General features: G+C 43.4%; 1 protein-coding gene across 1 annotated transcript in view; it reads right to left on the reverse strand.

Annotated features, from left to right (window-relative positions):
* Positions 1-15630, reverse strand: part of CNNM4 (cyclin and CBS domain divalent metal cation transport mediator 4) — a 53573-nt gene that overhangs the window by 36084 nt on the left and 1859 nt on the right. Inside the window, exons 2-3 of the mRNA XM_040345952.1 lie at positions 7899-8262; positions 5996-6139 (exon numbers count right to left, since the gene is read on the reverse strand). Coding sequence (XP_040201886.1) covers positions 5996-6139; positions 7899-8262 — 508 coding nt within the window. The remainder of the gene's footprint in view (positions 1-5995; positions 6140-7898; positions 8263-15630) is intronic.

The raw sequence follows: 15630 nt of genomic DNA on the forward strand, positions 1-15630 counted from the left end.
ACAATATAGAGCTTTCTTTTGGTGGCATTTAGTCATATATTATATATATATATATATATAGGTATATATACACACACACACACACACACACACACATATATATATATATATATATATATATATATATATATATATATATATATATATACACACACACACACACACACACACACACACAATTTCACAACCAAGTAAATTTGTCTTCACTGATGGGGCTGCAGCGAGGATAATGCCCTGATTATCAGTGTAAATGTGTGCCGTTACAGGAGAGCCAATTATCGGCTTTCCTTACACAACGACAGCGCTGAAGAAAGGAAATGCTGATAGCCGGCATTTGTTTACATGGGATCAGCTGTGATTGATCGCATGTTAAAGGGCCATCACGATTGGCCTTTTGTGAATATATAATTGCATTGCCTGGTATACCATCCTGTAGATTGACTTTTAGGCTAGGTTTACATCTATGTTTTGCAGAAATACACTATAGTGCTTTTAACACAGTGGTTCAAATCCTGTCCTCAGGACCCACCAACAGGCCAGGTTTTAAGTATAGCCTTGGGGAGAGGTAGACTAGAATACTGCAATCACTGAGCAGCAAATAATTTCACCTGTGATGCATTTCAGTTATCTTGCAAACCTGGCCTGTTAGTGGGTCCTGAGCACAGGAGATTAGAACCACTGCATTAACATGACTTTGTGTCACATTTGTGCATTTTCAGCCGATGCAATTATTTTGAAAGCTACAGAGACATTTTTTGCCCGCAGCAGGTCGTGTTTTTGGTGCCATAGACTTCAATGGAAACACATCAAAAATGCAGTGCTTGCAGTTTTGATGAGTTTGCGCTGGTTTCTCCCACAACAGACCCCCACCAAAAGACACAAAGCATCAAAAACCATGAAAACAAATCAACTGCAACCTGCATGGGTGTGAGCCTAGCCTTAAATCCAACCCAGCTGTAAACTGAACTCTTTAATCAAAGTTACATGTCACATAAGTCAACAGATCAAAAAAGTGAACGCTGATAGCTGAAGAAAATAAATAAAAATTCTCTCTCTCATTTAGCAGACTACAGATAGGGGCATCCTTGTTTGAACATTTATGTAGACAAAATAGTCGATTGTTTTCAGGCAGACAGAACCTAGGTGTGTATATATATATCACACACCTTTGACATGGTTTTGTTCAATTGCAGGTCAAACAAACAAAAATCTAAATGTGGTGGTGCATTGGTTCTTTTATTTAGGCTGGGTTCACACCTCCGACAGATGCGGCTGCAGCAGGGGTTCAGTGCATCCCTGTTCTCAGTTTCAGGGCTGAATTTTTGCCTGAATTCAGCCATGAACCAAAGCCGCTCTGCAGCCGCAACGGAGATATGTCAACCGGCTCCATAGAAAGCCAGTCAATCTCCTGTCATGCAAATTGGAATGCAGGGAAACTTGAGCTACTTTAGGTCATTTGTCACCCATAGGGCAGCCCATACACACGTGTCCATGTCCTCTTGCACTACTTGAGACTGAATAGCTTCCCCCCCCCTATGCTGGGATCGCCATTGAGGCATTTATAAAACGCTAGCATCTCCCCTCTCAAGAGTCGTTTCTCCAGCGAGAATAGATTTAGTGTTTGCAGTAGTTCCTCATTAGCAAGGTCCTCCAGTCCCCTTATTAGTTTTGTTGGCCTTCTTTGGACTCTCCCCAGTTCCAGCACATCCCTTCTGAGGACTAGTGACCAGAACTGGACAGAAAACTCCAGATGTGGTCCAACCAGAGTTTTATAAAGTTGCAGGATTATCATTCAATCTCTGGAGTATATCCACTTTTCGATGCATGCCAATATTCTGCCGGCTTCGGTAGCTGCAAGTTGACAGAACGAGCACCAGCATGCAATGTCATCTACTAGGACCCCCAGATCTTTCTCCATCCTTGATCCCCCAAGTGAGTAGTTTGCATTCATGTTTTTTGCCTCCAAGCGCATTACTTTTTCTACATTAAACCTTTTTTGTGCTGAAAAAGCCCCCCTCGGCTTATACGCGAGTCACCGTTTTGCACCTGATCTCCGGGACTTTGGGGACCCGGCATGGGCATAGTGAGGTAAAGCGAGGCATGCAGATGGACACTTATATTCGAGTCAATACGTTTTCCCATTTGTTTTGCGGTAAAATTGGGTGCCTCGGCTTAGAATCGGGTCGGCTTATACTCGAGTATATACGTTACTTATATTTCTTTCCCTCCAATAATTCACCAACAATTGATGTTCGGCTGACTGGCCCGTAGTTTCCAGGGATTTGTCTGTCCCTTTTTTGAATCTTAGTACCACATGGGTTTTTCTCCAATCAGCTAGTACAAATCCTGCCAGTATGCGGTCCACAAAGATCAAGTTGATCTAGTCATTCCTTCACACTGGCCTCTGTTAACCACAGGGTACACCCTGTCAGTAACAGTACTGTCGCCGTCAATATGCTCCTACATAAACACTGAGGCGAACAAGTCATTTAGTACAGTTGCCTTCTGTCATTCGTAACCATCCTCGTCTTATGTGGACAATGTGCTCCGATTCTGCCTTTTTACTGCTAAAAAGGTATCTAAAAAGTTTTTGGATTTTATTTTACTCCGCCATGTCTCTCGTAGTCTTTTTGCCCCCCCCCCCCCCCCCATTGCGTTCTTACACATCTTACTGCAATCCTTGTAGTGTTGGAATGCTGTCGGTTACCCATCCCCTTTAGATTGTTTAAAGACCATTTCTCTCTTTAATGAGGCTTTTTACATTACGGTTTAGCCACTCAGGTTTCACCTTCGCTCTTCTAGATTTATTGCCCATTGGAATGTGCGATACCCTTTGTTTAAAATGCTCCTAAAGCATTCCCATTTTCTTCAGTGTCATGTAGTAATGACTGCAGTTCAGGAAAATTGGCTCATTTGAAATTTAGTGTTCTTGTGCTTCCCTCGTACCTCCTTTTCTACGTTTTACGTTAATTACACCCCCTCGTTCCCCCCACCTTGTCCCATCCACGATGTCGCTCCTTTCTACCACCCTTGCATCATTTTTACATACAGACACATCTTTCCCCCTCGTCTACCATACCTGTCCTTCTGATACAAGGAATATCCCTGGATATCTGCCATCCAATCGTGAGCCGTCAAACCAAGTTTGTTATTCCCACAAAGTCCAAGCCCTCCTCATTTAATAGCACCTCGAGCTCCTCCATTTTGTTAGTTAGGCTCCTAGCATTTGTGTAAACTCATCTCAGCATTGTATAGGTGCATATTAACTGCCCCTTAGTTTTCTTTGTGCTTTGTTTTTCAAATAGTCCTTGCATTCACCCCAGGATTAGAAGTTACAGCTGTATTATCACTACTGGCTCCACTATTACACTCTGTCCTTTGCTCACTTCCGGCCATTAATTCCTCTGACCCCCCCCCCCCCTCCCCCCACATCCGCATTAAGGTGCAGCCCATTCTTACTAAAAAAGCCGGTAGCCGACTGAGAAGTCAGTCCAGCTATTATACAAGATTTCAGTTCTCCAGGAACCCAAACCCCCTCTTTCCTACACCAATTCCTCAGCCATTTGTTTAGTTCGGCAAGCTCCTGCTGCCTATCTAGGGTAGCTCAAGGCACAGGTAGTATTTCAGAGAAAAACTACCTTGGGAGGTCCCTTTCCTCAAATCTATTCCCCAAATCCCCGAAATAATTTTTTAGGACTCTCCACTTATCAACGTGTACCATGACCGCTGGGTCCTCCCCAGCAGCACCCAGTAATCTGTCCACCCGATCCACACTTATGCAAAGCAATGCCAATGAGCTTTGCAGTGCGATTTGAAGGATCGCAGGCAGTGCAACATTCCTCTGCAATTTTGATGCAGATGCAATATCTCTTCTCTCAAAAAGGACTTCAGAAATACAGCAGAGTCCTAGCAAATGCACTGGCATCCCATTACATTTGAACACCTATGTTTTTTTTCCCCTGCAGTTTCCAGTCAACTCTTTGGGACTCAAATTTGCCCCGCATCGTACAAAACATGTACATGATTTTTTCAAATACCAGCACGTTCGGACCGCATATATATATGAACATCCTCGATACAAACTCATTTCATTTGACATGAGATTCAATGCATTCTGAAACGCAGCAATGTGAACCAGGGCTTAGGCAATCGCCTAAAATTCATCTCTTTAGGGAAGCCCATCCTTACCCCTTCCCCCAACTGAGCCGCGGTCATCGCCATCAGCTCATTTCCCATAATTACTAACTTTTGAATCACTTGACCCACCCTTTTAGAATGCAAGTCCTACTGAGAAGAGCCCTTTTCTTCCTCTTGTAACTGTTCTGACTTAATTTTGTAACGTGCGGTGCAAACTGTTGATCAAAAGATCACCTTTTTACCCAATGTTCATTATCATAATAATAAAAAATGTATATAGCGCCAACAGTTTGTGCAGCGCTTTACATCAGGGAAGACAGTACAATCACATAGGGCCGAAACTAATCGATTAATTTCATCGATTAGTTGTCGATTAATCGATTACAATTTTCATAATCGATTAATCGGCCAGTAACATAATAGAGTTAAAAAAAAAAAAAAAAAAAAAAACTAAAATTAGCCCTTTATAGTACAAAAAAGAAAATCGCTACTGTAAATATTACTTTCACTGTCCCACAGTAAAAAAATGAACCCCTTACAGTAGCGATTTGCTCTTTTTGTACTTGTTTTTTTAACCCCATTATGTTATTAAACATCTCTGGCTGGGGTCACACCTTTGTTTTTTGCAGAAACACACTACAGTTCATTTACATATTTTCCTATGAGACACGTTCACATCCATGATTTTTTGTTCAGCTGCTGCGTATTTGGAAAGAGGAATGACTTTTTAACGCAAAACGGTGCCATTTTGTGTTTTTTTGGTTCAATATACTTCAATGGAGAAGCTGCAGAAAAGCATGTAATGTGTTTTTGCAGCAATTTGTGTTTTGTAATCTGCCCAACAAATTGGCCCAAATTTTTTTTAAATGCAAATTTTTTTTTTTTTTAAGGCTTTTATCCGATTAATCGAAACAATAATCGGCCAACTCATAGATTATGAAAATAATCGTTAGTTGCAGCCCTACAATCACATTACAACTCAATACAGGAGGGATCAGAGGGCCCTGCTTGTTAGAGCTTACAATCATGTTCATGCCCACTATTCTTTGCATGACAGATCTCAGCTACACCAATGCTTGGTATGAGTTTCCCCTCGCAAAGATTGGTAAAATGTCTAATTTCCGATCTTGCTTGCTTAAGGGCTTTAAGCTCAGATTTGAATTCCACTTTACAAATTATTTGCCTGCTCTACATTAGCAGGAAACCCTTTTTTGTAAAGCCTTAACACAGACTCATGACTAATGTAAAATGAATTCGGCCCCAAGCTGTAGTTTATTTCCAAAAGGCATTAGTGACTTCCATGTGATCCAAACATTTCTTCGTCACAGCAGCTCCAGCACTGGTATAGGTTTATAGGAGAAGTTGTGGAAAACACGTAGGACCAAGAAACATTTACATTAACACAAATTCTAACAGACAAGAAAAGTTACAACCAAATGTGGAGTGTTCATTTTGACATAAAATTTAGATTTGGTTATAGTCTTGACTAAAATACCATTTTAGCCATCTGAGTTTTAAAATCGCATTTTAGTAGCTGAGAGCTGCCACTGCCAATAACTGCATATAAAGATTCGACATGCTGTTTGTACCCCCACCAGATCGATGGATCGCCTTGAGTAAAATCAGCCTACCCATAGAGGGTTCGAATCTCAGACGGTCCCTGCTGAACTGGCTGGCCTAAACTGAAAGGTCCTCTACACAATATGTGAACTTGAGACGCAGTAAAAACAGAACCTGTTCTTTGCTAGTGACAAATGTAACAATTGTTTATACAAAAACCATTTGCTTTTCTTTACGAGAGTTGAAGTTTGCTATTGCAGACACAAGGTAAGCTTTAAGACGACAATAAGGAACTTACTATAAAGATCGGACTCATCCAGAATCTCAGATTTAATAATTTCTTCAATGACATCTTCAAGAGTTACCAGTCCCAACACCTCGTAGAACGGATCTCCTTCTCCTTCACTGTTTACCTTCTGTACAATGGCCAAGTGAGACTTTCCTAGGAGAAAAAGGCAAACAGGTTTGACACAGGGCTGCAGGGACTCGGGTAACAGCCCAGAATATCTTGCACAATACATAGAATAAAAAGCTGGAGGGAAGAAAATATGGCCACAAAATCAAAGGTCTAGTTGTCATACATCTAGTGCAGGCAAGAAAGCACAAGCAGCCACTTGATTGGTCGTCATCATAAGCAAGATCCATATTGTTGCATAGCTCCCGTTTTATAAATGAGACTTATTGTGTTCTATGCCACCCAGACAGCGTACACAAACCACCCGCTTCCTTGTAGGATTTGTGGCTTGCCCGGGTCACCATATCCGTCCTACGTGAATAATGCCACAACCCCATTACTGCAATTTCAGTTATTGTAGGGAAATACAATAAATAAATACAGAGATAGTTAACAGGATAATTGTGCAAGACTCTCCGATGACAAGAATACAATGTGTGCAGTGTGTATGTAGGATAGAAAATGTTCTGAGTGCCAGGCAGGTAATTACCTAATGACGGTTAATTACATACTTGGAGATCTCCCTTATATCCGTCTTCATTAAATAGTTCAGGCAGAAATGACTTTTGGACCAAGACAACGTGGATAAGGAGAAGAGGAGCGTCTACCGATGACAGCTCCACTCTGTACACAAGGTCAGATGCCCACATCAGACTAAACACTTGCGTCTCATGAAAAGAAAGCCAACCGTCACAGAGATTCAACCAAGTGGTGTCCTGCCATAAGCTATAAAAGATTGTTGCAAACCTAGCTTTTCAATTAAAACCTCTTTATTATTATCATCCAATACAAGTCCTATTAAGAATAGACTAGTGTTTTCCAAACTGCATGTATCCACCACAAAATAGCCTATCCAGTCAAGGAGCCCCACGACGCAACAATAAACTAAGCAGCTTTAAAAAAAAAAAAAAAAAAAAACACTACATTAACCTCTTTGCGCTGACCACCTATTTATGGAGCTGCTCGGCGTTAAGGACCACCCACCGAGAGGCCGCGTGTGTACTGCTGGCGTGAAGAGGTTAAAGGTTTGGGTGTAAACATGAAAAAATAAAACACACCACACAAAGTTATACTTGCCTGCTCTGTGTAATAGTTTTGCGCAGCCCCAATATTCTTCTCAGGTCCAGCCCCGGCACTCCTGGCTCCTCCTTAACCAGTGCCCCCCAAAAGAAAGCCGCTTGCTATGGAGGCACTGGTGCATGCTTACTTCCAAGCAATGACTGTGCTTCTCCTTTAATGTCTTGCCATACCTGTAGACAACGTAGCCTCCCCAAAACAACATCTACTATTCTGCCTATCGCCTGCAGCTGAAACAGTAGAACATTGGCTCCTGCTGCTGTCAATCAAATTCAGTGACACGGGAGTCAGGGTGGGGGGCAGTCCTGCTGTCTAAGTCAATGAATGTAGCAGGAGTGACCCCTTTAAAAATCGGCTCTCCGTGGGGGCATTTGAGAAAAGGAAGAGCCAGGAGCACCGCCGAAGTGAGACCCCAGATAAGGAGGATCAGGGCAGATCTGTGCAAAACCCTTGACCAGAGAAGGCAAGTATGACACACACATACATACATACATACATACACACCACTAAGAATCTATTGATCCAAATGAAAAGGAACCCAACACAATTGGTATCTGATAAAATGTTCACAAATAGCTAAAAAAAAAACAAAAAAAAAAAACACAATACAATAAATTATATAAATATATAAAACTCACAGATAAGGAACTGGGCAATTGAAGACACTCACCTTTCTTAAACTCCTCGAGGACAGCATCCAACTTGGTGTCACTAAACACAAAGTGAACAGGGTGACTGTAGAAACGAGTAATGGTGTTCAATGTAGTGCAGTCATCTGGGTCTACAAAGGCCAAATCTTTCACATATAGAATGTCCACAATATTGGACCGTTCATTTTCATATACAGGTATACGGGTGTAACCGCTCTCCATAATACTGGACATGGTGTTAAAGTCTAACACAGCATCATTGGGGAGCATAAAGCAGTCCTCCACCTTGGTCATCACATCCTCCACCGTTTTTGTGCGCAGCTCCAGAGCTCCCTGAATAATGTTCATCTCTTCGCGGACCAGACCACTATATGGCTCTGTAACCTGCAACAAGAAGCATACACATTCATTACACAGAAAATGTAGAGAATAATGCAATGACACAACCTACAATGCCTGCCATGAGTAGAAGCCGCTTTCCTTTACAGCATAGAGTAATTATCAAATAGTCTGTTACAAGGCTTCACACACACAATACACCAACAAAGATTATTAGTGCAAAGAATGCATAAGGCTAGTCACATAGCAGGAGATTCTAAGAGGCTCTCTATGGAGTCACATCTCCGCTGCGAAGTGCACATGAGACCGGTGCGTCTTTTGGTCCATTTCAGGTCAGAATTCAACCCAAAATTTGGGCCAAAACAGGACAGTGCCATATTTGACACCCTCTATGGCAGCCGTCATCAAATGGCAGCCCGCGGTCCGAACACAGACCGAGCAATGCTTCTGTTCGGACCGTCAGGTCGCCTGTGTAAAGTGCCTTCGCTCCTCCGCCATTGGCTGCAGGGATCGTGGGCGTCCCTGCAGCCAATGACATTACATGTGCGCCCCACTCCCTGCTGCTGCCTATCTCACGTCTCCCGGCCGGGCCGCAAGGTAAGGCGTGATGTCACATGCACGCCCGCCCCCTGCGGCTCGTTATCTCGGCTCACTCCTTGCTTGCAGTGCCCCGTCGCTTCAGCAAGACTCACAGCGCAGCTATCGCTCCTGCAACTTGCAACCTAAGCTGGCTTCCGCTCCCTGTCTGCCATCAGGGTACGTGGAATGTAATATTTACAGGGCACACGGATGGGCACATTTTCTCTTAAGAGGCATGCTAATGGGCACATCGTATGTTAAGGCTCATTCTGATGGACACAACATAAAATATGCCAATCAGTGTACCCCTTAACATAAAATAAGGGGCATTCTGATGGGCATATTTTATGTTAAAGTTCACACTGATGGGGACATTGTTGTGCCCATCAGAGTGCCCCTTAACATAAAATGTGACCATCAGAGTGAACCTTAAAATAAGGGGGATGCTGTTGGGCACTTTTTATGTTATAAGGGGGAACTCTGATGGGCACATAATATGCTAGTGGGGGCACTCTAACAGGAATACCTAATGTATGGTGGCACCTGATGTAAAAAAGCACTTTGATGGGCACACCTGATGTAAGGTGGCACTGTGATGGGGACACCTCATGCAAGGGGGCACACCTGTTATGGGGACACCCAATTTAAAGGAGCACTCTGATGATGGCGCCTAATGTAAGGGCTAGAACACAAAACAAATTTCCTCCTGCGCTCTGGTGTTTTTCTGCTATACGGCAATCTCATCACATTTCAGTGTAAAGTCTAGTGTCTTGCAGCCCTTCTCAGAATCATGGGAATTCATAAAGCTATAAAAGAAAAGAAAGAAGGAGGGCGCACCGACCTAGTGCATTATCACTTACAGGGATGTTATTGAATAGATTAAAACAATAGTCATACTCACAGGAGTAGAAAAAGACAGCGCTTATCAGACAATAATGCTGGTAGACAGTATCGCTCAGCAACCACGATAGCAACACGGATCAGATGACATCAGATCGACATTTTATGGCTTACGCGCAATAAAATCCCTGGAAGTGATAATGCACTAGGTCGGTGCACCCCCCTTTCTTACCCAATGTAAGGGGACATCCTGATGGGGACAAATGATGCTTTACCAGCTAGAGCTGCCAGGAAAACGCTCACATACTGTATTGTTTATTTGAAGAAAACTTGTCACGAGAGAAATATCGAGAGGCCACCATTGCTGACCTACTCCTGAAAATACAAATGTGCCTGGCTGTTTCCAGCTCCAAATTCTCCAAGTCACTAACCGTTAATAAGCATGCAGCAAGTCAGGACACCACTCCTTATCTGCACACTCATTCCAGGTCAGCAGTTCAGAAAGAAGCTTGTCAGCATGACAGCCAGGTTATTGTAATTTTTCAAGAGGAGAAAAGGCAAGCTACCTTATTACTTCTTAGTACAGATTTCATTTAAAAGAAACATGGAGACTGTCACTGCTGACCTCTCCTCCTGAAAAAGCAGGCTGCCTGGCTGTTATTCCGGCCCTATGGCTTCAATACTTTGAGTTACTGACCCAGAACAAATATTAAAAAGAGAAGAACTTCAAACTTTTGTACAACTTTCTTGTAAAGCTTACTTTTTCCAAGTCAATGACTTAAAGAGGAAGTAAACCCTGATAGGTTTTACTTCCCTGCAAAGGTAAAGCATAATGGGCTATACTATGCATCTCATAGTAGCCCATTATGTGTCACTTACCTGAAACCAAAGCCTGCGATGTCACCGCTGTCCCCACTAGCAGTGAGCATCTATCTTCACCCCTTTTCTTTCCGGGGGCCGCAAACTACAGCTCTGATGTCACTCCTGCGCATGCGTGCCATTTCCAGCACCTACAGGTAAGCCTTAACCTAGGCTTACCTGTAGGTAAAAGTGGTTGTACACTTTTGAATAAGTGTATCCCATCGCAAAACGGCGTACTACACCGTTTTGTGATGGGATTATTCTTTGAATAAAAACCGTTGACAAAATTGATGATCCTTGGTGTGCTGGCGAATATCTACATATTACATTGGTGCCAGTATCCAGCTGGCTGTCGCTAGAGCACCCAATACCTTCAGAGCTCATTCCAGGAATGTGTGCGATGGAATAAGGAATATACACATGTACAAAGTGTACAAGCACTTTAATGCCAGTGAATCAGAACAGCCCGTTGACCAGGATTCTCAGAAATAGGTCAGCAAGAGATGACCCAAATATGTTGCTCATGACAAATCTGTACTTTCATGCAGCTGCAAAATTTTCAGTAGTAATTCTCACGCTAACAGAACAAGTGCGTCATATGCAGAGGACAATCTGAGATCCACTGGGGGGCGCTCCTACAAATGGCTATGGAGACTTTTACAAGTCTTTTAGTAATGTGCCAATGGCCATGTGACACACATACCAGGTACTATGTAGATATTTGTCAGCACACCAAGGATCGTCTATTTCATCCAAACGGTTTTTATTCAATCAATAATCCCATCACAAAACCGTTTTGTGATGGGATTATTCTTTGAATAAAAACGGTTTGGACAAAATTGATGATCGTTAGTGTGCTGGCGAATATCTACATATTACATTGGTTCCAGTATCCAGCTGGCTGACGCTAGAGCACCCAATACCTTCAGAGCTCATTCCAGGAATGTGTGCGATGGGAATATAGACTGTACACATACTAGGCAGATGGGCAGATGTAGTTCCTTTTAAACAGTGTACGACCATGGCGCTCAGTACAGAGAGCCACCATGACCGTGGCACCCAGCACAGAGAGCCGGATGGCCGTTCCTTAAAGTGGATGTATAAGATTTCCTATCATATGCGCCCAGTCTTGCCACACAGAGCTAATCCACAGTATAAAAAGTGAGAAATCCACCCCTCCCCCACATAACACATCCTGATAATCTACAATGAACTGTGGGTCACCTCATATTATGATAAACACAGAGCTTTTTTTCTCAGAAAATAGGTGCAGGAACTCAACCACGACCCCGTTCAGATTTCACAAACAGTAGAAGGGTCTTAAAGGGGCATTAAATACCAGGATTGCATTACATACAGAATGCAGAATTCAGGTGGTTACACACAGAGTGCAGAGCTGTCACTTGTAAACACAGAAATCAGACTTCTGTGTTTACAAGTGATTGTGGTGAGCGGGCACCAAAGGGTCTGAGCCAGAGGTGGTGGAACCGAGTTCCCCCAAGTTCCCCCTAAAAAAAAGCCCTGGATAAACATAACATAACATATGATAAACATGTCCAAGCTAGATATGTAAATAACCTGTCACTCAAAGCAAGGAGAGAGGAAAGGACTTTTATTTAGACAGGTTTTTATCTGGAAGTATTAATTTTCACTGAACAATAAAAAAATAGGATTGCTCAGAGCTGGATTAACTCTGTGTGGCAGGACTGGGCACAGATGATGGGAAATCTTATACTCTACATTGTGACAAAAAATTAAATAAAAATTTGGGTTAAAATCCACTTTAAGAACACATGCACAATGATGTCTCCAGGTGCATGTACAGTAAATATCTCCTAAAGGGTGCACCATTTAGGAGATATTTACAGTACCTATAGGGAAGCCTTATTATAGGCTTGAAACAATAAAAATCATTTTACGTTTATCACAATTGGTCCCGTTGTGTTGTTGCCATCAGCTTGCACTTTTAGCCTGTATACCTGCGCAATAATATTTGTAGTTTACTGTATTTATCGACGTATACCGCGCATTTTCTTCCCCTTAAAATAAAGGGAAAATCGTGGGTGCGCGATATACGCCGATACCCGCTTCCCACACTCAGTTTGAACGCCCCGCCGACATATACCGAGCGCAGTACACTCGGGTACATTCGGCCAGGCTCGGCTTCACTCGTGGTCACGCTCTGACGTTTATGCGTGAGAAGCCGAGCGTGCCCGAGTGTACTGCGCTCAGTATATGTCGGCGGAGGCGTTCAAACTGAGCCCGGGAAGCAGGGATTCGACTCGGAGACAGCGCGGGAGAACACCACCGAGGCCGCAGAAGGACGCCGGGCAAGACACCAAAACTGTAAGTAATAAAATGTTTTTATTACAGGAATTTCGGGTCTACATTAGGGGTGCACGCTAAAGCCCGATAAATACGGTATCTTATTATAGGCTTACCCATACATAAAACTCAGAGATGGGAGTTTACTTATACTTTGAACATCTATAATGTGAATGCCTGCTGCCACTTCAAACAAGATGCTATCTAGCTTCAAACTTAAAGTGATATTAAATTGATTGTAAAAAGTTTTAACAAAACGTGTTATACTTACCTCCCCTGTGCAAGGGCTTTGTACAGAGCAGCCTTGATTCTTTTCTTATGGAGTGCATAGGAGGTGCTCCTGGCTCCTCCTATTCATCGGGTGCCCCCACAGAGAGCCGCTTTCCTGGGGACACCCATGCGGGCGGGCTCACGAGTCCAGCTGCTGCATCTATTGACACAAACAGCAGTGCTTCCCCCCCCCCCCCCCCGTCACTGGATTTGATTGGAAGCAGCGGGAGGTTTTTTACCTTCTTGCATAGAATACATGAAGGAAAAAAAATAAAATAAGATTAAACAAGATTTTTTTAAAGGTGAAGCCAGCAGCAGGTTTACAATGGCAGCCCTGTGTTTAGAGCAGAATTCCATGTGTGGATTTGCATTACTTTGGTCCAGCTATGCATATTCCATACTGGCAGATCCCTGTGAAAGAAGAGAATCACTGTCACTGCAGTAGTCAGTGCTACTACAGTGATCTTTGCTGCATTTAGGATCCCATGCTGGCCACCATTCAGAGAGCCATTTGTATTTTCTCAATAAATGCCAAGCATTCTCTGACTGGACAGGCAGGCAGTGATGTCATGATCCCCATCTTGTCCAATCAGAGAAGGCCTTGCATTCATTGAGAAACACACACAGTTCTTTGAATGGGATCTGGAAGACAGCGAGGAACATTGCCGTAGCGGCAGCTACTAACTAAACAAAAATATCCATAAGTCAATTCAACTTTAAAAGACAAAAACTTGAGCTAAAGGGTGCTTTAAAGTCTTCAACAAAGCTGCTCCAAACTTGACAAAGGGTTCTGGAAATGCTTTGCAATAGTATGTTGTACACACTGCTAATATTAGTATATTACAGGATGTATACAGTGCGTGCAGCAAACATTCTGACAAGATAAAGGGAGACAGTACAACTCAATACAGGAGGCTCACAGCCTAAACCACGTATACACAAGCTGAGCCTGTATGTGCAAAGCCTTTCAGAACTACAAACCATGGTGGGGGGAATTTATCAAAGCTGGAGCAGCTGTTGCATGGCAACCAATCAGCTTCCATGTTTAGTTAAAGGATAAGTTCACCTTTGGTAACATGTTACATCCATATTCAGGGTGCAACATGTTCCGATCAGACTGGCCCCCCACCTTCCCGATCTGATAGCTAGCAGTGATCTTCTCCACCTCCCCACGCTGTCGCAAAAAAAAAAAAAACGACCAAGCAGGGCTCCATCCGCGTCACTCATTCACCGGGCTCAATGAATGGAAAACTACAATTCACGGCAGCCTTTGCAGCTGTCGGCTTGTAGTTTTTTGAATGAACTACCACAGCATTGTGGTAGTTCATTCTCTTTTCCTGTCAGATTATATCTGCTTGCCAGTACAGGATGTGTGGGTGCACAGATACACTGACCAATCTGCAGGAGACCTGCATGGTCCCAGTGATCTGCTGATCGCTGGAGCAATGCCTTAGAACAGGGGTCTCAAACTGGCGGCCCTCCAGTTGTTGCAAAACTACAAGTCCCAAGAGGCATTGCAAGGCTGACAGTTACAAGCATGACTCCCACAGACTGAGGCATGATGGGACTTGTAGTTCCGCAACAGCTGGGGGCCCACCAGTTTGAGATCCCTGCCTTAGAAGCTCCAGAAACAAAACAAGAAAAAAAATGCACATTTCCCTCCCGGTAAAAAAAAGTGCATTTATTATTTTTGTTAAAAGGTCAACTTAAACTTTAAGCCAGGGGCAGATGACCTCAGTCCTACAGCTTTAGTGAAACTACAAGTCCAATGAGACATTGCAAGACTGATAATCAAAGGCATGAACCCTAGAGGCTGAGGCATGATGGGATTTGTAGTTTCACCACAGCTGGATGGTCGAGGTCGCCTACCCCTGCTTAAAGCTTTTAACATGAAAACTAGAAGGCGATTGGCTGCCATGCAACACCCGCTTCAGATTCTGGATGCTCCAGTCCTGAAGCTGAACTAAACCCATCGATTTAAAGCGGGAGTTCACCCATAAAACAATTTTTCCCCTTAGATGGATGCTCGTTTTGTCTAGGGGAATCGGCTAGTTGTTTTAAAATATGAGCTGTACTTACCGTTTTCGAGATGCATCTTCTCCGTCGCTTCCGGGTATGGGTCTTCGGGAGCGGGCGTTCCTTCTTGATTGACAGTCTTCCGAGAGGCTTCCGACGGTCGCATCCATTGCGTCACTAGTAGCCGCAAGAAGCCGAACGTCGGTGCGGCTCTATACTGCGCTTGCGCACCGACGTTCGGCTTCTTTCGGAAAATCGTGATGCGATGGATGCGACCGTCGGAAGCATCTCGGAAGACTGTGAATCAAAATAGGAACGCCCAGTCCCGCAGCCCATGCCCGGAAGCGGCGGAGAAGATGCATCTCGTAAACGGTAAGTACGGATCATATTTTAAAACAACTAGCCGATTCCCCTAGAGAAAACGAGCAGGAATCTAAGGGGAAAAAAGTGTTCTGTACGGGTGAACCCCCGTTTTAAAGGTTAAAAAAATAAATGCTTATATTCCTGGCATGCCAGGGATGA

The sequence above is a fragment of the Rana temporaria genome, chromosome 3, assembly GCF_905171775.1.
Source record: "Rana temporaria chromosome 3, aRanTem1.1, whole genome shotgun sequence".
NCBI classification, from domain to species: domain Eukaryota; kingdom Metazoa; phylum Chordata; class Amphibia; order Anura; family Ranidae; genus Rana; species Rana temporaria.